The sequence below is a fragment of the Apteryx rowi genome, unplaced genomic scaffold (assembly GCF_003343035.1).
Source record: "Apteryx rowi isolate R43461 unplaced genomic scaffold, aptRow1 scaffold_847, whole genome shotgun sequence".
Taxonomy (NCBI): domain Eukaryota; kingdom Metazoa; phylum Chordata; class Aves; order Apterygiformes; family Apterygidae; genus Apteryx; species Apteryx rowi.
In genome coordinates this window covers 143,006-167,879 of record NW_020451146.1, presented here as the reverse complement: position 1 = coordinate 167,879, position 24,874 = coordinate 143,006, and the positions used below count along the sequence as shown (strand labels likewise).

Below are 24,874 nucleotides of genomic sequence, written 5' to 3'. Positions count from 1 at the left end.
CGCCCCTGGCCCGGAAAGAGGCAGCACTCACGTATTTACAAAACAGTTTATTAAAAATAGGAAATGATAGAAATGAGATGCAGGGGCAGCGCCGTGCCGAGCCCCGGAGGCGTGGGGGGGCCGCAGGCTCAGCCCCTCCACGCACCCCGAAAGGGCCCAGCCCCAGAGGACAGGCCCCAGCGCCACTCCCGGGAGCCCTGACACCCCAGGCTCCCCTGGCAGCCCCCAGGCCAGGTCAGGACCTAGTCTGTGCCCAGAGGGCCAAGGCGCTGTTGGGCACATAGGACCAGCGGCAGCACACAGCAGAGCTGGGAGGCCGTGCCGGACTCCAGGATGCTGCAGGGTGCACAGCCCTGTGTCAACACACATTACAGCCCTGCACCTATGGTGGGGCCAAACTAGCCCCCAGGCCCGGGGGCAGGGCTGAACGGCTGTGCAAAACGAGTAAACAAAGTGCAGCCGAAGGGGAGCAGAAGAGGCAGGCAAAGCGCCAGGCAGGTGCTGTGGGAGCCTGGCCACCCCCAGCTCCGTCTGCCCAGAAGGGAGGGTAGTGACTGTTGCCAAAGGCAGTTGCAGAGTGGGGCACATAGAGGGGGCAGGGCCTAGAGACTCCCCCCCACCCCTGCTTAACTTTAATTTAAAAAAAAAAAAAGAAAAAAAACCTGTGCTGTGCAAAAGACACTTTGTACAATTCAAACAAAACAAACTCCATGCACATGAATGGGGTTACAGAACACCCCGAGCCAGGACCCGGCTCCCCGGCACCACCTGGCAGAATCCCAACAGAAACAGGGCTGGAAATAATACTGACGCGCAAAGTCCCCTTTAATAGGCGGACAGGGAGGATTGTCGCTGGGCCCAGCCACGGCACATGCAGGATGAGCTTCCAAGCACTGCAGCTGGGGTCTTGCTGATGCCCTACGGTGATGACAGACACAGAAGGGGGCACAGGCAACAAAGCCGCACTGGCCGCCTGGGAGCCGAGGGGTGCTAAGATGACACGGTGACCGCCGTCAGGGCTCCATTCCGGGTGTAGTAGAACTTGCTGAACGCCTCTTCAAGTAAACAGGTAAGTCTGCTCTGGTCGGCCTGGGAAGAGCAAGCTAGAGTGAGGGGTGGGTCCAGCTTACTGCAAAGCACAGGGCATGGCTAAAGCCTGTCAGGGCACATAGGCAGAGATGTGTTATTTTGCCTCCCTCTCCAGGTGCAAAAGGGTTATCAGACACAAATACCTCATTTGAAACAGGAATGCAGAGCTCTATCCCTGCCTGAGCCCCAGGCCTGCTCACCTCACTGATGAATCCAAGCTGAACCAGTTCAGCTGCCAGCTCCTGGATATTGTCATCTGCAACACAGGGAAGGGCATAAGTCCGAGGTCTGACTGTGCTGCTGACCCCAGTGCACGAGAATATAAGAACGCTACTTACTGGGCTGCAGGTCACAGCTCAAGTGTCGATTCAACTTGTCTTCCAGTTTCAGCAGCAGTGTTAACTGCAGGGTAGAGAAGCACTCATGAGTGGCTGCAGCCTTGCTGGCTACCACAGGCAGTGGTTGCCCCAGAGAGTCAGGAACATCCCCAGAAATCCCCACCAAGCTGGGAATCACCCCCCTCCAGAACCCCACAGAAACCTAACACAGACCACATCCAGTTCAGTTCCCAAACAAGAGCCAGCAGCGCCACTCTGCAGAGGAAACACCCTGAGCCTGCATCTAGGGGTGGGCTGGAAGTATCAGCTATGTGTCAAGTCAGCTGCAGGCTCTGGCCTGGATCTGGCTTTGGGCTCCAGTGACTGCTGCTCTGGCAGCAGAGGGTCACACCAGGTACCAGCAGCATATCAGTGCTGGAGCCACCTGTTCTGCACAGGTGCCTTGGGACACCCCCACACTGCATGTTCAGCCAGATGGGAACATACATGATGCTTGACTCCCTCCTCTACTGATTCAATGTTGCACTGCATCAGCACCACCTGAAACAGAAACAGAGATGCCCCATGACTACTGCTGCTGTACAGCACAGCTGCCCAGAGAAGGGAGAAACAGAGCTCCCATCTCTCACCTTGCGGGTCTCCACCTCAGCAGGCTCTGGAGTTGGGGTTTTCACTGATGGTGGGACAATGGGAGACTTCACTACCACCTGCTGGGGCTGTTGGGGTCGCGGCATCCCAAAAGCTGTGAGTGGGTAGATGCCATTTCTGCAAGAAAGGAGCAGGGTTTGAAGTTACACCTCTCCCAAATCTCTCTAGTCTCATACACAGTAAGGATGCCCTTAAGAAGAGGCCTCTTACCTTACATCCTCTAGGAACTTGTCCAGCTCCAATGCTGGAGACTGTGAGAAGCTGGAAGAAAGAAAAGCCCTGAAGTGAGAAGTCAGCTAATACAACCACACACTCGAGTCTCCTAGGAGGATGCAGTTTCAAACGCCCATGTCCTAGATTATGGCTGTGTCAGTTGGGAAGATGAGTACAGAGAGAGGCAGCCAGCCAAAGGCGAGATGGACTCCCATCTTGCTATACAGGAAGCAGTGAAGGATGAGGGAACATTTTAATTATGACAGAAACAGATATCACCTCCCTGTAGAGTTGTCCAATACAAACAATTATTTGGGAACTAGCCCAGTAAAACCATGCTCCTAGCATGGTGTTTTGCAGACATTTGTTATGCCAGATCCAACGAAGACAGGATCCCATCTCTGGAAGAGAGAGCCCTCAGCACTGCAGAGGCAAGAATCTCTGCAGCAGCTGATGGCACCATATGACCAATCATCTCACCTTGGACAAACAGCTAGAAACCAACATCTCAGGATTTAATGCCCTGCCCAAATATTTCTCCCTGCTGTTCTGGATACTTTTGTTCTCCATGTAATTCCTTTTAAGGATTGCTTGCTCAGTCTTAGTGGCTTCTTAATGTAATGAGTTCCAGAGGAAGTCTTCCTATCAATCAATTTTCAATTCTCCAGCCTTTAATTCCATTGAACATCTCCCTTGCTGGTGCTTGAGAGAGGATAACAGGTACTCGCAACCCCTCTCCTCTCTTCCATAACTTGCCACATGCTTTTTCCTTTTTCTCATTTCCAAGAACATACAGTTCCCCCATGTGGTGAAAATGTTTTCCAGACCCTTGGTAAAGTCAGTTCTCCAATCTGCTCCAGAACTGTTCACTCAAGGCTCACAAAGGATGCCACATTGTAAATGTAATGTCTTTAGACATTACATCCAGTCGGCATCACCTTTTCTCCCATTATTTGGCACTCTGATATCATATTTACTCTCAGCTGTAGCTGCACAGTAGTGGGTTTTCATCAAGCTGGCAATGATCTTTTCCTGTGGTGTTAGTTCACAGCCTTCTTAGACAGAGAAACAGTTGTTCTTCCTCTAAAGCAAGTTATTTGCATTCATCAGTCTTTCCTTTTGCATGGCACAGGGGAATTAGCAACACCAGAACAGCCTGCAGTCCACACCTCACTTCTGTCTGGTTCTGACTAGCTAGGAGCCACAGGCTCTCCTACTTCAATAATTCCCCAAAACAACACTTTGCTCATTACCTTTGTTAATAGAGCTTTTTAGCATCCACTTGACTGCAACTTAATTTAGACTGGCTGCAACAAAAACCTTGAACAGTAACAGTCTTCCCCTTTACCACTGTCTTACAGTGTTTCGAAGAATTTCAGAGATTAGCAGGAGACTGCAAGCTGCTCAAATCCTGCCATGATCTTTCAAGAGCTTTACTGTTCCATCAAATCAGGTGCAGGCTGCACATCTACCTCAATTCCTCAGACCACTCTGCAGCCCCTTTTAAAACACACAAAAAAATCTGTTATTTCCCCATCCTCTAGTACAGTAGCAGTTTTAAATAAGAATTTACAATTTTGCCAGCAGCTCAGCTTCTGTGGTGCTCTGATGAATCATCTGGAAATTATGTTCTTTGACATTTCAAGTCATTACTGTGCTTCCTATTTCCTCTTCCAGCACCTCTGAGGTATCACTACTAAAAAGCAGGTCCCAGGCTGGCATGTGCCAGAAGACCAGTTCTCTGCAGACTGTAGTCCAGTGTTGTAGAAACTCTTTTGTACAGCTTTGGCTATTCATTCTTTGTCTTCCATTTTGAACCTTCAATTAAAAAACCATCCCAAAGAGAATTCAATACTATTAATTACTGTCTCTAGGAAGAACAGAATGCCAGTTTTTAAAAGTTATTTGTATGGCTTAAACAGCCTCTCAAATCATTAGTGGTTTCCTCCTTGCCTTCCAAGTTTCTTTTGTTCGCTAGCCTGAGCATCCCAGAATCCTGGCCTACCTTGGAAGCATCCTGGCCACGCCTGGGAATAACACCCATAATCTTACAATCTTTCCAGCTAACCTCCCAGCTAGCTGAGGTTTCACAATCTGAAATTTAAGATCACTTTCGTCACTCTGCTTGCTTCATATATATTATGGTCACTTTCCTAAAGAGCCACCTCTGTTGCTTAAGTGACTGCTGTGTGTTACTGATGACTGTCTAGAACAGCCTCTCCCATTGCATATTGTAAAATGAGCTGCTCTGTTAAGCTGATGAATCATTTATCCAATGTGTCAAACTCCATTTGAAAAGTCTGTGAGTGGTCCAAGCACCTTTCCCAAATCGTCCTGCCAAGTTTTGCTAAGGATGCTCCAAGTACAGTATGCTAATATTCCTCCCCTCAGTCCTGGGAATGATTCACACCTCAAATGCATGGAATCTGTTCACATAACATTGGTGCATGGTCTTCCTCCACCCAGAAGTTACCCTCCACAGAATTCCTTGTGCACAGTCAAAGCCCACTCTTTCAACAGTGCTGTCAGCTCCTTTTTCTTTCCCAGTTCTAGGTGAAATGATAGCACTAACTCGAAGGGAACAGTCCCAGACAGATTGCAGATCCTTCAGTGCTCACCCCAATGCCCTGGGATCCATTTTCACATGCATCTGAGCAGCCCCCTCCCAACAGACCATGGAGTACTCACATCATCTTGATTCCTTCCCTTTCAGCATGGTTAATCTCTGCCAGTACTGCACTCATATCAAGGTTTTTGGTCATTTCCTCTAAGGCGTTTTCAGGAATCATGTCTATTAAAAAAAAAAAAAAAAGTTAGACTTGAACTATTGCAACTCCTTTTCATCCTAAGGACAGCAAACTGCAGGCCCTGCAGCAACTGCAGTTCTGTTTCACAAGACCCTGGTCCCTGCCAGTTATGACTGGCATGAAAGTCTTGCTTCCCAGGATGGACAGCTGTAATGACAACTTAGTGGAGGTTTGCAGAACACAAGATGTGGCACCCTGGGATCCCATACTCACGCTGATGCCCAACGATACAGTGAGCTGCCAGTAGCTTTAGTGATGGCACCTCAAACAATGCCTGATGAAAAAGGAGCTCCCGGGCAGTAGGACGCTTGCCAGGGTCCAGTTCCAGACACTTCTGAATGAACTCCTGCAAGACAAAAATAGCATGAGACCATGCACAAGGCCAGCAGGCCTGCAGGAGCACTGACCCCTGTTCACTCACCCTCTGCAAGGGGTCCTCCAGCAGCTGAATGGCACTGTTAATGGCCTCCTGGGGCACATAAGATGACTCTCCATTACCCTGTATTTCCAGGACTGCCATCTGCAAACACAAAGCAGCACGTCAGACTTCACTGAAAATTAGTACTGCATTGAACAGAGCTCAAGGAAACAACTGCCAAGTGTGAGATCATAAGAGCCATGTTGTTTGGTGCTATTTAAGGTCACAGTTCCCAGAGGCAGACAAACAGAGAACGGCTGCTTCATTGCAATAATTTGTTTCTAGCACCCTACTGGATTGCCTGGGAAACCTGAAAACTATGCCAACATCACCTTAGAGAGTTAATATCTCTATTTTGAATCTCATGATCCACTGGCCTATACTTCTGGTTGATAATTCCCATCCCCTACTGAACCAGTAGCTGGATCACTGCCAGAATCTGACAGTCTCTCTCCTGGCTGCATGAATAGCTTTGTATTACGAGCAGAGAAGCACCAAACATACACACAATGCTATCCAGAACTGGCTCCAGCCAGCACACGTACAAATTCCTAGCTAGGAAAGGCTTACAGAAGATTCCAGAGAATGTCTTTAAAGATTCAGCTCAAGTTTTGCTTCCCAAGAGTTGTGTCTTTTCACACAGTTCTCTTCCTGCTTCACTTATGGGATGTGCAGCATAGGTTCAGGTTTTGTGCTGGCTCGTTCTGACAGTTCATCCCAGATAATACTCCTCCAACTCCCATTTCCTAGTCTTCAGCCTATTGATCGTAGGGACAGAGGAACTGCTAAGCTGCTGAGATCAGGTATCTCAGACTCGCACTTGACTGCGACCAGCACCTGCTATAAGAGGTGGGGACAGGATAGCCCAGAACAGTTATGGACTACAGCTGTTCTCTCCTACAGATACACAGGAAGAATAGATACTCCCTGGAAGGGGAGTTTTGTACTCCATGCACACTCAGTATAGGTTGTAATAGCGACTGTTCCCACCAGCAGCTGGGTCAGTCTTCAGAACTAGCCATGACCCACAGGATAATGAACTGCACATCAGGAATTTCAGAAGGAACAACTTTTTACTGAGCTATTTACTTCCTGTTAAGGCAACTTTTGGGGGAACCTCACATAGGGAGCCCTACAAGGCAAAATAGGCTTGGCTCAGAGAACACAGCACACTTGTTACTGAGCTAACCTACCTGTAACCACACCAATTCCACAGAGCCATCTCCTTCCCTCCAACTCATCTCCTCTCTATCCCATAACCAAATGCTCCACACTCACCTCCAGTGCACACATCCCAAAGGAGTAAATGTCCACAGCAGTGGTGACATTGGCAACTTCTGTAACACAGAAACAAGGCTCTGTTGTCAGTCCATCCCTGCCCTCAGCAGCAGGACTATCCCAATAACCCTTCAGCCTTCCCTTCCTCCTCTGCTGTTCAAAGGACAATGGAGTTGAAGCATTTAAACAGGCAGATAACACTAAACTGTTAAAGCCATGTCTCTCATGAGCATGCAGCTGAAAACAAGATGCAAGAACAGCCTGGAGGCATTAGTGAGTCAGGCCACCAAAACCCAGGCTTGAAACTGTTGCCACACCATACCTCCATACTCTGGGGCAAAGAAGTGCAGGTTCTTCTGCTCCTCACGACATGTCTTCACATGGTTGTTAATTGTGTCTGGTGCCACTGGAGGGGTGGAGAGAGAGGGAGAGAGAGAGAGAGAAATGAATGCTTAAGATACAGCAGTCCTTAGCCCACCCCCAACTAGATCCCAGGGAACATACGCAATTGCAGGGCCCTCTGGCTGCCCAGAGGGACAGCACAGTGGAGTTAAATTGGCCCCTCATCTGTCCCCCATCTCAGCAAGGCAGGTCAGGTGACCTGCCCTGAAACATTTCTCCATTGTCTCCTTGGCTGCATGTTCACCAGGGCAGCTTAGCAAGAGCAACCATGGGGTCCACAGCATCTGCTGAAAAGATGGGGGGGGGGGGGGGGGAAATCAGCTGACAAGGACTCTCCTGTTACAGTGCCATTCCCAAAAGCACCTCACTTAAGTCAGACCTATAGCATTTGTCATGAGCAACCTGGCTATTTCAGAAGCTCTAGGAGCAGCCAGAGGTGGCAAGATTACTGCAGTTAGAGTCACCACCTCAGGGCTCTAGGAGAGGGACAGCTTCACAAGGCAACTCTTCTTAGCAGGGCACTGGTACCAAAGAGCCTCAAGGCTAAGCCAAGCAGAGTTGCTTAATGAGGAGAGTTAACCACCCTGACAGCAGAGGCCTCACCACAGCCAGGACCTGCATGGCCCCAGTCACAAACCACTCAGAGCTGCAGAGAGGGACTAAATCCCAGCCACAAGAACAAGCAGCAAACCACAGGAACAAGCTCCATGAAAGATAACCCCTCATGGCAACTGTATCTGGAAAGACTGCAGACAGCTTTCCAAAACCAAACAGCACCAGCTCCACCACGGAGAAACACTGAAGAAGGCAGGAATCACACAGTCACCATCCCATTTGAAGCTCTACTTCCACCCTAGAACATAACTCTCTTACAGTGTTAAGCCCATCTCCTACTTCGCCACCCTCTTGGACAATCACAGTTTGTCTCCACTGCTACAATGCAGAATTGCATGGGACATGCCRAACTGCTTGTACTTCTCCAGGTGTTCCTGTGTTGGGGCAGGACACACCAAAGGGGATTCCCAGCTGAATGAGATGGAACTAGTGCCCAGCCTCAGGAAAGAGTTGTTCTTTGGGCTCTAGTCAGACAAGGAGGATCTTCCTTGATAACCCAGCTCAGCCACCCAGTGTGGCACACACCGTTATCATAATATCTCATTCAAACATTGGAAATGGAGCTTGCTCCACTGGCCAGCATCTACTTTCCCAAAGAACTGTTCATGGACAGCTTACTCCTTTTTGTTCTTGTCTATCTTGGAACTTCACTAAGACAGAGGGTGGAAGGGACTTCTGGAGATCACCTAGTCCAACTGCCCTACTCAAACAGGGTCACCTAGAGCACATTGCCCAGGACCCTATCCAGATGGTTTTTGAGCATCTCCAAGGTGGAGACTCCACAACTTCTCTGGGCAACCTGTTCCAGTGCTCTGTCTCCCTCACAGTAAAAAAAATAAAAATAAAAAATAAAAAAAAATAAAAAAAAAAGCTTTTCCTTAGATTCAGATTCAGACGGACCTTCCTGTGTTTCATGTTGTGCCTGTTGCCTCACGTCCTGTCGCTGGGCACCACTGAGAAGAGTCTGGCTCCATCCTCTCGACGCCCTCCCTGCAGATACTTGTACACGTTAATAAGATCCCCCCTCAGCCTTCTCTTCTCCAGGCTGAACAGGCCCAGCTCTCTCAGCCTTTCCTCATAGGAGAGATACTGCAGTCCCTTCATCATCTTAGTAGCCCTCCACTGGACTCACTCCAGTAGCCATGTCTCTTATATTGAGGAGCCCAGAACTGGACACAGCACTCCAGATGTGGCCTCACCAGGGCTGAGAGGGGGAGGATCACCTCCCTCGGCCTGCTGGCAATGTTCTTCCTAACACAGCCAGGATACCATTGGCCTTCTTGGCCACAAGGGCACATTGCTGACTCATGGCCAAATCGGTGCCTACCAGCACCCTCAGGTCCTTCTCTGCAGAGCTGCTCTCCAGCAGGTCAGCCCCCAGCCTGTCCTGGTTATTCCTCCCCAGGGGCAGGACTCCGCCCTTCCCCTTGCTGAACTTCATGAGGTTCCTCTCCACCCACCTCTCCAGCCTGTCCAGGTCCCTCTGAATGGCAGCACAGCCCTCTGGGGTACCAGCCACTCCTCCCAGTTTGGTATCATCAGCAAATTTGCTGAGGGGGCACTCTGTCCCTTCATCCAGGTCACTGATGACTAAGTTGAACAAGACTGGACCCAGTAATCACCTGACCCCTGGGGTACACTGCTTGTTACTGGCCTCCAGCTAGACTTTGCACCACTAATCACAACCCTCTGAGCTCTATTTAAGACTGTTAATTGAGAATTTGTCTTCAAAAAAAATGCAAGTCTGCATCTCAGGACATTCAAAACTTCTGCTGGGCACTTACAGGAACCAAAAATAATTTCCCCTAATTTTTAATATTTCACTGGTAGGGTGAGTGGTGGAGATAAGGACAGCTGCAGCCCTACAAAGCACCAGAGACTGATCACAACCAGAAAGGCGATGTTGCTGGAGATGCACACCCACCTGAGTACTGAAAAATATTGATCAGGAATGACTTTCCTCTGTGTCAGATTGTCCAACACTATTAATTTTTCAGCATTCCTGGGGCTTGGTCTGTAACTCAGTCTTAAGATCAGCCTGATGTATTTCACCTAACATGTTCCCTGTACAGTAGAGCTCTTATTTTTTCCCCACTTTCTGTAAAACAGGTATTTAAGACTTTTCAGGAAGCCTTCTGTTCTAAAGTCAAAGTTTTGTTTTTCATGGAATGATGGACTTTTATGCAGCAAGCAGTATACATGAAATACAAAATAGGTGTTTTGGGGGGCACTGCTGGACTTAACACCTATTGCATGCATGATGGCCTCAGACTACAGGGAACTGACTAGACAACCTGGGGATATTATTAAAAATAAGTCTTAATTTTGTTTTTTTCTGCATTTCTTATCAGTGCAATGGATTATAAGAGCAAGTAGGAATCATCTTCAAATCACCTTCAGCTATGCAGTTCTGTACAGTGAGAGGTCTGGGAACCACCACACCAAGACTTTGCATGTTGCTGAGCTGCTGTCAGGAAAGCCTGGGAAGGGCACAGGCATCAAGGCCTACCTTGAGGGAGAAGCACTATGTCAGGAGTGACAGTGCTGCAGGAATTCAGCACATCCCACCTCGTGTTAGACCAGTGTTCTCAGACAGGAATTTTGACAGGGTACCACCCAGGACATCACTCCTGCTAAATGTGGAACAGAATCTGCCAAGCACAGAGTCACGTTCCAAACGATGTTTTGATTAGCTTAATTTTCCAATAGGTCTTTAAATACTGTTAACAGTCACTAAGAGGTGTCTGTTGAATGGCAGGAGCCAGTTCCCTATCCACCCATTCTGTCCTTTGCTTCTGGGCACCGTTTTAAGAAAGGGGAAGAGGCAAGATCAATCACTAAAAAGGCATTAGCAACAGAAACCTTAGGCAGTGGTGTGATGTAGGCATGCCCACAGTGCATTCTGTACTAGAAGGGCAAGTTACAATGGAATCCTAGCTCAACCCCTATTGATAATGGCTCTCTGCACCTTTTTTAGGGTTTAATAATAAGCTTTTCTGCTTTGTCAGGGTCCTAGGAACATTCTGCAATAGACTGGCTGGCACCAGCAATTCTGTGAAGAGCTGTGTTTGCACTACACGTGGGAACTTCTTACTCAGACACACAAAAAAGCAGTTTTGAATTTGCTGTTGTAGCTTACCCAGGGACCTGTCCTCTCTGATGTCCTGGTCCTTGTGCCTCCAAACTTGCAGAATTCCACTGGAATTCCTCAATGTGTTTTTCCTCAATGTGTTTTTCCTCAATGTGTCGTTATTACAGAGACTGGCTCTGCAGCAGGGTTTGATTAGCCACACTTGGCAAGCATTTTTCTGTTCCAGGAATTTGCATCACAGCTTATATGTGACTTGGCTATGTCACATGCATAAGACTAGATACAGCCTTGAGAGGAGCTTTGCTGGAGCACACGTTTTAAAAGCAGCCAAAGTCATAATTGTGAAAGATAAGAACACAGGTCAAACTTTAAGACACAAGCTCTTCTAAATGATTGCACATGGTTCCTACCTGCCATCTACCAGTGCTGTGTGCATACATCTTATAAAGCAATTGGATGACAACCTGTCCCATAAGGCTCACAGTCCAAAGATGCATCAATACACACCTACAGCAATGAGATTAGAGTCTTACATTTACACTGTTGGCCCAGATAGAAGCATGTAGTGAGGACTTGGGGCATGTGCAACCACATCAGGAAATCATTTAAGTGGACAAATACGGGAGAATGGTGAACCTAGTGATGGCTCTTAATTCCATAAAGAATCAGATGCAGGAAAGTCGGGGACAGTTATGTTAAGCAAGGACAAACAGTGGAGGCCAAAAAGGAAGGCCAGATCACCATTAACAGTGAATATGCCTTTCTCAGCCACAGAGAAGGGGAAGACAGCAAGGGGCAGTCTACAAGAGGACATAGTACTGCATGACTGATCAGTTTGGCAGGGGATTAGCAAAGGGAAGATGGATTTTGGAGAAGGCTTCAGTCAAATCTGGTATCCATGCAAGGCAGATGATAGGAAGAGACATGAAATACAGTAGAAGGGAAGGCAAGCAACTTGCCTTTTTGGCAAACAAGCTGACAACAAAAGCATAACGAAGAAAAACAAGTATTATTTACAGGAGTGCACAGAGCTTGCTAGACATCTCAAACTCTCAAGGACATGCTACTGCAAAGAGATCTCACCAGGGTAAACAGACAGCTTATCAGAAAGCTAGTCAGTCATTAGGAGCATCAGCCAAGAACTCACTTGGTGGTGTTACCTCCCAACTGTCACCAATGGCAAGTTTTAGAAGAGACGCTTAATCACATGGACTTGCCCTTTTAAACACTACATGCTGCAGAAGACATTTTCCTCTTGCCCTGTATCCAGTTCTCACCCACCTCTGTTCTGCATTCACAACTTCCTCCTTGCAAAGAGGCAAGTTAGTCTGCTCAACAGTCCTTCCTTTGCTCTCAAAAAACTCAAGTGTTAAAGCAGCCTTTGAGGGGGACCATTCAACTCAAAGTCTCTTGCAAATGCCTAAGCATTTTCTGAAACATGAACATACTATTCCACTTTTCTAGTAAAGCGCAGAAGTACACTGGACTCCAGATCTCAGCAGGTTTAGAAAGCAAAGGAAAAAAAATGACGGCCAGGAGGGTCAACAACTAGCCTTTAAGATTAGCCCCAGGCTTGAACAGCAATCCAGCAACAGGTGACCATTAACTATCCCACCTTTGCTGCACTGTACCAGCACCACAGGGACCCAAAATTCTTCACCTGACTGCAAGACCATTTGTTTGCAACTCTCAAGGGATGGCCACAGAGCCAGGATACATATTAGACCACATTATCACCCTCTGCACTGAAACGCTCAAGACAGTTTTCACTACCACAAAAGGCCTTAAGGCTGCACAAAAACAAGGCATTTCACAGTTCACTTCATTTGCACACTAAAGTGACATATGCATTTTCATTAGGGAGGGCACAGCCTAGAAAATAAGCAACTAGGAAGCTATCAATAACAAACTGAAGCACACAGCTATTAAGCATGGAATGAAAAAGAAAACGCAGTAGCAGATGCAAACTGATCACGGAATACAAGCATCTGACAGCCCTGCAGATCTACTTCAGGGGTTGTAAACAAACTATTTGGATTTTACTGTTAATTATCATATTCGTTTAAAGACACTAGCTGGTACTTATTTGCAACACTGAGTCACCAGAAGCAAAAAGATTTAACAGCTGAATATCTAATGAAATGAAGGGGCAAAGAGGTTCATTACAAGAAATGTTCACTATGTACAGTTATCCATGTGCCAAAGTAGAGCTCCCCAACTACTTACACCTGTGTTTACTCTTGTCACATCCATTGGCACTGCATCTGAGCAGCGTAACTAACATCTGCCTAAAACACAACAAATGTTATTACTTCAAAGCCAATACTGCTGCAGCAGAAGCAGCAGCACTTGCAACAGGGAGCTGATATCATACAAAAACTAATGTAGCTTGAGAGAGGTATCCTTCTCCACACCAATTAATATAAAGGCATAGAGATGAACGATGAAAGGAAATAGCAGAATGACCGTGCTGTGTCAAACTTCCTGTGGAAGGATGGATGACATTTATATGTTATGTTAAGTAAAACTCATTCTTAGTTTAACTGACATGTTTCTGCCTGGACACAAGACAACACTTCTTCACTGTGACAGCGGTTGAATACTGCAACAGGTTGCCCAGAGATGTCATGGAGTCTCCATCCTTGGAGATATTCCAAACCCAGCCAGACACAGTCCTGGGCAGCTTGCTCTAGCTGACCCTGCTGGAGCAGGGGGGTTGAACCAGATGATCTTCAGAGGTCCCTTCCAACCTCAACCATTCTGTGATTCTGTGATTCAGTTTGACCATGTCTATAACTTAGAAGTGGAAAGCAGGAGTTGGCAGTGCAGGAGGTGCAAAACAGTAGACGCAAGAATAGATAGATAGGACCTATAAGATAAGTATTTCTAAAACCTGCCTGCATACAAATGTACAGTAGGCACTTAAGAGCTTATTAGCTTTTTATCTGGGTGAGTTCATGATACAAACAACTTCATTCCAAACAAAGTATCCAGGGAGACTTGAAATCTTGTGTGCTGCTGTGCTGCACACAAAACCAATCCAGTCAAACTCTGCAAGTTCTAGACCAGAGGAATGAAGTTCACAAGAACTGGGCAAACCACTGCTTGGGTTGCATCATCTGACTGCAATATAGTACTTATGTCAACAATATGAAGGGGCAGCTAACAGAAGCAAGATTGCTATTCTTGCTTAATTCATTTACAACTGAAATGGCAGGGAGCTAATTAACTATAATAGACCCACATAACTGCACAAGAATTACCTGGAATCAGAAAAACAAGAAAAGAAATTCGCTGAATTGCTATGGACCAACCTACTCTGGGGGAATCTTCTATTGACAGATCCAGAAGACAGACACACACTGAAAATCAGAGTCGCCAAATATGCGATTACTAAAATTGTTTTATGTTTTGAACAGCTCTGTCTAACAGAAGTTTAGATTGAACCAGTATAAATGCATAGTCAACTCAAATACAGTTCGGGTCCACAAGTTTAAGCAGAACATCTCAAGTTTAACTCTATAAATTTCCTAAATTTCAGACTTCACGTTTCTGTGATTAACACTGTTTTTACAACATGTCAAGGTGAAGCTGCACAACCAATGATCTTAGACTTAAACAAAAAAGCACATCCCTTAAAAGCAGAAGCTAGAATCAAAACACAACTCATCTCACATGCCCTAAGGCCCAAATCATACAAAATTCCAAATAAAGACCATTAACAATCAGGGAGAATGCTAAGCATTTCATCCTGTAGATTTAAAACACTTGTTAAGTTTGTATTCAAGTGATCTATCAAGAACTGACACCAAGGAGCTTACTAAACTGTTAATGTTCCACATGCCTTCCACCAAAGGACTCCAAATGGAGTAGGCATATGCAACTGCTGTACCAATATTGAAATAGGTAAACAAAGACCTGGATGACTATAAAACAGCTCCCCTCACACGTCCTGGAAAGCCACAGAAAGGCAAATACAAAACACAATCCAGCAAAATTGGAGCAGCAGGCCCCTCCAATGAAATAGAAAAAAGCAGAATAAATTTGGTCACAGAAAGGTAAGTTTCTATAACTTGGAGCACTAACCAGGGAATTGAAACAGGGTATCTTTTTAGAAGATCCTACTTAGTTCAAACTGACAACCAGTCTAGACAATAGCAACTTTCTGGTGTTTTCATGAATAAGGTTATTCATAGCAGCATTAAAAACTTAAACTGAGCAAAGGCGGCAAGCATCTGAAGCCAAAGCTAGCTTTTAAACCTGCAAAATAAAAATGACAATTTGACACCTTCACAAAATACTAGCACATACATCTGCTAAGTACGCATTTCACTCAGTCACTTTGCAACAAAGCCACAAAGACACCAATTCTTACTACCAAAACCAACTGGAGAGGAAAAAAAACAAAAAACAAAAAACTCACACCACTAGCTGAAGTGACTGATGCATCAGTGATGTGCCCACACACTAAGTTGTAACAGTCAGGTGTCAACTGCAATTTCAGAAAACTAACCACAGCATTAGAAGCCTCTATGCCCAGTTTTACACCTAATATATGCTGCACAGAATTTTGACTCTTCCCTTCCCCCCCTTCCAGTTGTACTCCATAGCTAGAATTTACCAAACTTGTTTTCACTCCTCCTAAAAGAAATTGGTTGTCGCTTACCTCTGACTCTGTTCCTCCTGCCTCGAGTTGTGTGCTTATACATGAAGTCAAGGCAGGTCTCTGCTAACTATTTCTAGCAGCTGCATCCTAAAAGGCCTTCTAATTGTCATAAACTGACAATCAACCCCAAGCTATTGCACCCAGTTTGTTCAAGAGTTCCTCAAGAATAGATCTAATGTGAAGAATCTTCATTTCACAGCAGGCTCTTACATCAGGGAGTCTCCAAGACATCACAAAACAAGGTAGGACCAAACCAAACCAAACCAAACAAAAAAAAAACCACACTTTTCAAAAGAATGAGCTATTTGAATAGCGGCATAGGGTATGCACATCACTTTGGACCTTCTGAAGCATTCTGGGTAAGAAGTTGCACTCAAAAGTATTCATCTGTTAGATCTCACTCCCAGAAGTACCTGGAGTCAGAGACAAACCTTTTCCTCTGCTAGCAAGAGTCTGCCTTAGTTTGGCCAAGTTTCTAAGCATTTAAGAATGTTTGGCTCTGTTGGGGATGTGCTTGACTCTACACATAAAACTGAATAGCTAGAAGCTAAAAACTCAATAGCTAGAAGCTAAAACTACACAAATTCAAATTAAATCTTTTTAACCCACTTTCCTATTTTTGTGGTAGATTTTTCTATGTCCAATTTCAAATATCCAATAATTTTTCTTTAAAACACACTTGACCCAGTTCCAGAAAAAAAAGTCAGATATAAGATACCCTAGTAATCCCCATGTGATTTCTATATCACCTATTAAGTGTCTCAGGTATCTCTAAAGGGTTTGAAAACAGCATGATAAGTCTTAAACATCAGGTGACAAAATTCAAAGTCAAGAAATGACTAAAATAAGATTAGTTATGAAAACCAATCATTCACAACCTCATTAATTCAATGCTCAAAAGACATGGGAGTCTTATATCATATATTGATAAGTGTTTTCAAATCCCAAATCAGTTTTGAAGATTTAAGGATTATACAGCCTTCCAGCTCTCATGTCAACAGTACACAGCAATAGTACAATACAGTTAAATCCAGTTCAAGAAACCAGCCAAGAGAGCTCAAAATTTCAAGGTTATCTGATGCTGTCTAAGCACAGATGAGGTAGCACACCATTTTCTTAAGCCTGGAGACCACTGGCTGAAGGCCTTTTCTTGCCTTATTAGAAGGAGAGCCTTTTGTTCTGTTCAAGAAAAGGGTGGTGGCTTGATTGCTGAGAAACGGCTGGATAGTCCTAAGCCTCGCTACCACTAGCTAGCTGAAACTGCTCCTAGTTCAACGTGCTGAAGCTTGAAGCTCCAGGATCAGGCTGTTGCTGGTGTGCAGCCTCACATCCTCCATCTCACACAAGCAGCCTGATGCATACAACTGTCCGGTCAGCTATCTGCACGGCCTGACTTGCCTAGCTTGCAGCATCCTGGTAAGCAAGCCATCCATAAGGGAATCTGCCCTCCTACAGGCACAAAGCTTGACTACAGGAACTTCCCCCTCAGCTACACAAGCTATCAGATTTAGCCTTGTGAGAGAGCCTCTGCTCTCCTGATGCTGCAAAGCAGCACATCATATCCTCCCTCTGCAAACACTAAGACTACACAGAGGCCATTTTGATATGCCCTCCTCCCTCTACCATTTCCAGCTGACAGCTGGTAGGTTCCAAACTGCTCAGCTGAAACAAGTTCTGACCATGGAGAACAACCTTGATGAAGAATAAATAAATACATGAATGCCTAAGTTTCCCCCAAAACAGAGCTTTGGATGGAGAAAAACAAATAGCAAGCCTCGCTTCACAACCAGGGAATCATTTGGTAAGAGATCGTTCCGGCCATCAGGAGCAGGACAGATTTCACTGAAACATTCATCTTAAAAACAAAATGTCTAAGGAGTTAAAACTACAAGCAAGCAATTGGACATCTAAGCACAAAGCAAAGACTATTCCAGATCTGGTGCTCAGCCAAGTCTAGCAGAATAGTAGCAGGAAAGAGTCTAAATGTACATGGAAAGTTCAATTTGGAACAGCTCAGAACAATGCATCCAATGGCTTGACATGCAGAAGCTGGCATGCACCAGGGTCCATGGAGTAGCACACTAAGAACAAGGAGAGGAAGAACTAACACTCAGGAGACTTCAAGGGTAGTGCTCCCTCTCTGTAAGGCTTTTGCTGAGCGCAAAAAGAACAGTTTGCATCCCAGCACAGAACAGAGGTCTCACAAGCAGAATGGGCCTAAGCTGAACAGTTTTAGGCCAGCCTTATAGCAAGGGAACACTGTATAAATTATARTTAGAGTGTGTATGTGTGTGGGTGGGTAGGTAGCAAGGCACACGTGTGTGTATGTATATATATAAAAAATGTACATTACATATATACACATTATATATATACATTTAAAATATATATATATATACACACATATAGCAGTACAGTCACACCACAGGAGTGGAGAAGTTTGCTCACCATTAGCAAAAATCCTATGAAAGACTGTTGGTAACAGAGCAGCCCGTAAGCGGAAAGTAAAACAAGACAGAAGTCAATGAGTTGATGAAACAGCAAGCACTTAATATTGATACAGACTGCTGGATCAGAATCAGAGCAAAACACGGACAAGACTGAGCGCTTGGCCCTGCCTCCAACCATCTTTGTAAATCAACTTAACTAAGGAACATTAGCACTTCTAATTGAGAAGTGGCCTCTGACCCAGTAGAAGACCATAGTCAACTCTGAGGCAAAGCAGCTGCAAATTCTGTTATTTCTGCAAGTGCTCTACAGTCCATTTCCACCCCCCTTCAGCAGACACTGACCTCTCTAACATCCCAGCAGCTTCTCCTGGGCATGGATCTTTGCAGCAGCACTCATACTTATATACCTGGCCACCTGATTTAATATTTGAGTTAAGACCAAGAAAGACCAGGTCAGCTAGCACCTAGGATTGAACTGAAGAGAGGCTGTGGACACTGCAGCATAAATATGTAACCAACCCTACAGGTCACATGTATTCTGAAGACAGGAAAGCATTTCCAGTCAAGTGCCTGGAGGCTCTATTTGGAAATATTCTAGCATAACACTAAGCTTCCACCCATGTCCTGCGGGACATCTCACTCAGCTACTAAACCTCTAGCTGAGCAAGTGATAAAAAGTGGTAATACCTGGCCAGATCTCACAGGGCACCAGAAGCCATTACAAGACTTTCCAGTTTGAGTCCCCAGTTCTGTAGGGGCACTCCAAGAGCTGCTTCAAGGGTTTTTTTATTGTTATTTTTTATTTTAACCCATCACCTCTTTCCACCTGTGACTGGTTCTCACATTCCCAATGTGAATTACAAGAAACATCTCACAACACTGCTGAACACCAGCAAGCAGCAGCTCTGCTGTACTTTATGCAGATCAAACATCTTATCTAAACACTGTTCTTCCTTTGCACTCAGAGTACCTGCCACCTGTTACAGTGAAACATCATCTTGCAGCTTGCTCCCTTCACAGCCCATTTGCTAGACAGTACAGATTGCACAGACCCAACAGACGACAACCCCCCCCCCCCCCGACAGCAAAGCCATCTAACTCTGGAAAAAAGCTCCCTTTCAGATCCCAGAACCAACTTCAGAGAAATTAGTTTTTAGCATTCTAGTCACAGCATGGAGAACTCACTTGCCCTCATGACAGAGAGAAATGGGTGCTAAGAACTTGCAGAGGAGTGCACAGAAGAACAGAGCTCTCACAAGGAGTGTTTTCATTTGACCACAACTCTATAAAGCAACTGGAACATTCCTATCTACCTGTTGCTACCAAAAGCAAGTCTAGGAGTTGTAGGTGTCTTTCCTATTCTCACCACAAATTCCCCAAAGCTCTCCCCCCATTTGATTCTCTTCCTCTTTAAATCTATTAACCTTTACTGTATGCAACCAGAAAAAAAGGTCAGGAAAAAGAATGGATTAAGAATGGCTTTCATATTGTTGAGCAGTATGAGACACCCTCCCTCTTTCCCACTCCCTTTTTCTTCCAGATGGCCTACCGCACATAACAGTTTCTTCCACATTTCAGCTGAGTATCACTTCCAACCCTCTCCCCAAAACTCAATGCAACAGTAACAGCCATACCCTACTACTAAATTAATCTTTTTACTTTGCAATGCACAAATGGCCCTGGAAAAGATAAAAGACTAATCCAGAACTGTATGCAGAGCAACAAACAAGGGACCAGTCTTGCTAGTGCTTATGCTTCTGCAATCTGAAGGAGCAGCAAGAAGTGGTAGACAAAAAGGCTGCTCCCACATCTAACAAGGTGCTACAGGAGCAAATAACTGTGTTGCATTAGAAGTGATTGGTACTTCAGAAGCACTGCTCTTCCACTACTTCCTCACCTAGCAGGGAGAAGAATGTTCTGTGGAGTATACTAGAGGTTTCCTTTCCCCATATTTCTGCCCACAGTGGGTATTTCCCCTTGCTTAAACCAGAGAGAAGAGCAGCTTTCAGGAGCATAATCCAGAATGGTGCTGGGAACAGAGATCATTCAAGAGCAGATCACAGTGCACTCAACCATTGCTCCCCTTAAATCCATCAGAATTACTGCCCCACTCCTTTTAAATACACATGGGAGAGTTTTCAGATATCTGCCACCTCTGAAAAGTAACTACATGAAGCAATAAACATGGACCCAACATTGTCAGTGACCCCAGAGTAACTCTCTCTAGGACCTGAACATGAAATAACCTGTCTGCCTCTTGCACAGTCAGCAGTACTAGAGAATCTCAAGCTAGGATACAGCCAGCAATTCCGATGACAAAGCTTTGTCTTTCCTAGCTGGGTCGACGCTACAGGAACAAGAATACAGTATTCTAGACTGGCAGCTCTAACCCTGGCCTGTGCTGGAGCCATAGCTGTTAAGTTTGGAGAATTCCTCTTCTGATCATAACTCCACTTGCATTATCTTCCTTTTTATTTAAGAAAGGATCAGAATCTCCCAGAATAAATCATTTCATTTCTGAATACAAGGTGAACAAGGCAGTCTAAAACTGGAGTAGGAGAAAATTTGCTTAGGAGCAACTGGAATTAAGCACTGCTCCTGCATATTCATGCTTCCAGAGCGTGTCCTCTTCAGGACTACCAAATAGTCTTGCTGTGGATACAGCTGTTAAAGCACACAGACACTCGCTACTCTTAAAAAGAGCACATCAGTCTAATTGCCTCTGTTCCTTACAGCATGAACAAGAGAAGCAAAGCTCTATGGAAGTGGGGGGGTAGGCAACCACGCAATCAGATGTATGCAGCTCTTAGAAATCTTTCTCACCAGGACAAATTCAGAGAAAGATGATAAAGTGAACCCTGTGATGCCATCAGCCTGTACAAAGGGCAGGATGTCAGTAAGTTCACAGGCAGATACAGAGCCCAGTGTTTCTTCTGCCCTGGTCCAGCCTGCCTGCATACAAGCATAAATCAGAGCATTTTATAGATAACAGAGACCCCAGTTCTGGAATGAAGAGACAATACGAGAGCTCTTTGGTGGACAGGAAAGCCACAGAGGTCTGCGGTTTATGAAGAGAGATTATTTTTAGATGACAGATAAAGCAGAGCATTCTTTCCTGTACACTGTCAGCATCAAGCCAAGAACTCACACAGAGAAAAGTCTACAGGTCAGCAAGTGCATGGTCCTCTGGTTTGAGAATCCTTGCAGAAGCCAGAAAACAGATAGCAAAACTGTCAGTGGCAGGGGATGTCAAGGTGCCAGATAATACATCCTGACTGCATATAGATTTTTAGAGGCACAAGAATAGCAACAGAGGAAACAAAAGCAGAGAGCATCCAAGGATGCACCACTAGGAAAATCCTCTCCTGCTTATGAAATAAATGTTTCAGCACAGGCGGCTGCCTGAATGGGGCAGCATGCTGAAGTCCAAGCCAAAGTGAGTGATGATGGATGACAGCCACAGAGTCTGTAGCAACTGACATTCATAATCAAGGTTACAAGAAGCACACGTAACCTGAGTGGACCCAGCTCTCCAGACAGCTCTCAAAGCTTCACAGCACTGGGGGGGCTAACTTCATGTGTATTAACAAGAAAGACTGCTTGCAAAGGAAGGGCAGAGCAGAAGAATCCAAGGTCGGTGTGTACACAAAACTGGAAAGTTTCAGCACCATTTCTCAGGTCAGTCTCTTGAGATCAAAAACTGAGAAAGGGGCTGTGAAGGGAAACAGTACCCAGGATCAATCCCTTCTGTGCCTGAAGGTGGTCCAAACAGTGAATTCTTCTGCCAAGCTCTGGTTCAACTGATATGGTGGTGGAGGAACATGTGTGCATTCATGCCTATCATGCCAGATAGCCTTGAAAGGAATCAGATGCCCCATCCTGGTTAAGCAATTTTTTTCCTAGGCAAGGGTCATGTCTAACAAGCCTTACCTGATCCAATTTTGATCAGTCCGTTGTGCTGAATGAAGATGGTGTCACAGGTCAGGTTGCCATGGATGATTGGAGGATCACAGGAGTGGAGGTAGCTAGAGATTCAGAACAGACCACTGGTGAGGACACTGCCCAGGGTAAGGCAGGAATCCCTCCCTTCATCCCTCCGCTGTCACAAGTAACATCAGAAGAAAACAGCAGGGCAAAGGCTACACACCAGGGATTTACAATAGTGGGGAGATAAAGTGACTGTACACCAACCTCTAGGCTAGGCCAGAATCATGAAAATTAAGCAACTAGCTTCTTACTAAGAGGCTCCAGAACATGGGAGAAAATAAGAAGCCTTCTCTGATCAGGTCTCAAGAAACCCAGAGCACCAAGAAGAAAAGAAAGGATTCCATCTGCCCCAGTACTGGAGAAACACTGCCAAGGCTGATATTAGCTACACATTAACTCTGGCTCAGGTTGAGAAGAGTCTTAAAAAATACACACAACAACAACAAAAAAAACCCACACACAACAAAAAAAAAATTCTATTAAGCTGGGCACACTAAGACAGCCGCAGAAGATCTGCATCATCAAGAAATATACTGATCCACAGCCTCTGCACACACTTGTATTTTCTCAGCTCCACATATACTCCTAACACCACCACACCACAACAATTACGAGTACAGCACACACTGCAAGGCTGCAGCCTGTAAAGATCAAGAAAACTTTCCTCGCTCCACTCACATAGAATTTGATTTGAAATTTCTTTGCAAAATCTTCTCAGCCATGGTTAGAGCCAAGTTATAAAGCCAGATACTCTGACGTGCTAGAGAATGCTCCCCAATACCCAACTCACATACTCATTATGGTATCAGTTACCACTGGGATCCAAAAGTTATGTTACACCGTTTTAGAGGCTTCAATGTTGTTTAACTGAAGAGTCYGGGATTGGTAGAGGAAGTACAGTTGATACTCTGCAGACTATCAATGGGACAAGAATCAGGCTGCGTGACTGAAACTCCTCTTCAGGTTCCATTCCATAAAGCTTGCTAACGATTGGCAGCATATGTTTACAGCTTTTAATACTCTGTATACAAGCAGGCACCAGGGAGGCTGTATTTAAATGGATGGCTAGATCCCAAGACCTATACCTCACATACCTGAGAGCAGAGAGGATCTGGGTGCACCAGCGCTTCCAGGCCTACAGACACAAGAGCAAAAAAGATTAGAAAAAGAGAGTCATGGAAGAAGAACTAATCCACAGCCCATTCATATGAAGGAACATACCCTCCACCAGTTGTYGCCTGGTCTCTTTTACCAAGTACAGGTGTGTAGGAAGCTAAAAACTTATGGGATCAATACTCCCATGCTCAATTCAGTTTCCACACATTTGTATGGGTCAAGAAACATGCCTCCCCTCCAAACTCCTCTTATGCACAGACCCCTTCCATCTTTCCTGTATGGACACATGGAATGGGACATGCCTATCACACCACACACCAGAAGCTGCAGAACAGCAGGAAACAAAGCAAGCAATATTGAATAGCTGTCCCAGATAACCTGCAACTAAACTAGTTTACAGTAGCAAAAAGGAATTTCAGCCACACATAAGCACCAAGTTTCCTTCTCATTAGGATCCTCTGGTGAAAGAACTTTCCAGAGGCTGATGGGCCTGAATGAGAACAGGTGTATATGAAAAAAAAAAAAGGGGGGGAGTCACCTTTTCATTCATGGTCTTGTGGTTTTTCTTTGTCTTCTTCAGGAACTGTTTCAAGCTCCCTGAGGACATATATTCAGTGATGAAGATCACCTGTAGGGGCAGTATGAGACATTACCCTCTGCTTCACTAGTTACCTGCAGGATATAGAGGGAGCGAGAAAACCCAATGGACTGCTCACTTTACTTACCCTAGCCTTATTCTCCTTTACATCAGCCCAGTATTTGTGAAATTTCACAATGTTCAGATGTTCCAGCTGAATTAAGTTGTCAAACACTGCTTTAACTTTCTCCTATAACATCAGAAAGACAAAGGTATGTTACATCAGAGACTACCTCAGCCCACATCTTACTTTCTCTTGGGTCTGGGTGCCCATATACAAAACGATACATGTCAAGCTGCTATGCCAAGAACAAACAGCATCCGGTTCTGTCATACTCTGCACCTCAGCTGAGCCCTGTTCAATCACAAAGATAAAACAACACAAGAGCTCACAGAAATAGCACAGCAATAGTTCTCTGTCACATTTTCTGCAGAGGTCAGGCTTAAGCTAAATTTGCTACATCTAAGCAGCACAGCATTCCTATCACAGATGAGTTGTAAGTCCAGACAATAACCCACATGAAAGGTCATTGACACCTATAAATCCTGCTCTGGCCCAAGATGTGGGAGACACCTCAGCTTACCTCTTGAAGCTTAAAGTTCTTCCGCTCAGAAAACTGAACCTCATTCCAAACAACTTCCACACCTTCCTCTGTATCCATGGCCAGATAGGCACTATCAATCCCTGGGACATTGCGCTGATTCACCTGGATGGGAAGGATGGAAACAGATGCAAGATCCAAGTCAATAAGATACAATCATTGTTATGCCATTCACTTGACTATTATGAACTTGAACATTAACTTTTAAAGAAATGAGCATTCCAGGACTAGATTGTCCACATGTTCCATGTCCATATTTCAAGAATGGAACATAACCAAAGGTGAATACATTGTAGGCCACATAACAAGAAGCCAGAGCTGGGCATTACGGAGGGAAAACTTTTTTTTTGCACAAACACTGTTTTGCAATAAAAGCTGCCTTTTGGCATTGATACAGTAGATCCATTTTTCCATTTTATTGTAACTGTAGTTTATTTTACCACAAGAACTCCTAACCATACAAAAGGGATGCAAAAAAGGCTCAAAAACTCAGACATGACTTTCTGGAGGAATTTGC

The 24,874-nt window shown here is 45.2% G+C and overlaps 1 protein-coding gene across 1 annotated transcript; it reads right to left on the bottom strand.

Moving 5' to 3' along the window:
* Positions 1-665: 665 nt before the first annotated feature.
* Positions 666-24,480, bottom strand: NRBP1 (nuclear receptor binding protein 1). Its single transcript, XM_026090054.1, has 16 exons — positions 24,340-24,480; positions 23,844-23,945; positions 23,657-23,746; positions 23,097-23,137; positions 21,946-22,040; positions 7,114-7,197; positions 6,792-6,850; positions 5,517-5,615; positions 5,309-5,441; positions 4,977-5,079; positions 2,286-2,336; positions 2,057-2,192; positions 1,914-1,967; positions 1,428-1,491; positions 1,290-1,345; positions 666-1,089 (listed from the first exon to the last, which is right to left on the bottom strand). Exons 1-16 carry the CDS (start codon positions 24,415-24,417, stop codon positions 991-993), a joined length of 1,344 nt encoding a protein of 447 aa, XP_025945839.1. The 5' UTR covers positions 24,418-24,480; the 3' UTR covers positions 666-990.
* Positions 24,481-24,874: the final 394 nt, after the last annotated feature.

Coding starts and splice junctions, on each gene's coding strand:
- NRBP1 (XM_026090054.1), bottom strand. CDS start 24,417: ATGGATACAGAGGAAGGTGTGGAAGTTGTTTGGAATGAGGTTCAGTTT. Junction 23,138..23,656: donor ACAAGACCATGAATGAAAAG/GTGACTCCCCCC, acceptor TTGTGTCTGTAG/GCCTGGAAGCGCTGGTGCAC. Junction 1,968..2,056: donor CTGAGGTGGAGACCCGCAAG/GTGAGAGATGGG, acceptor TTTCTGTTTCAG/GTGGTGCTGATGCAGTGCAA.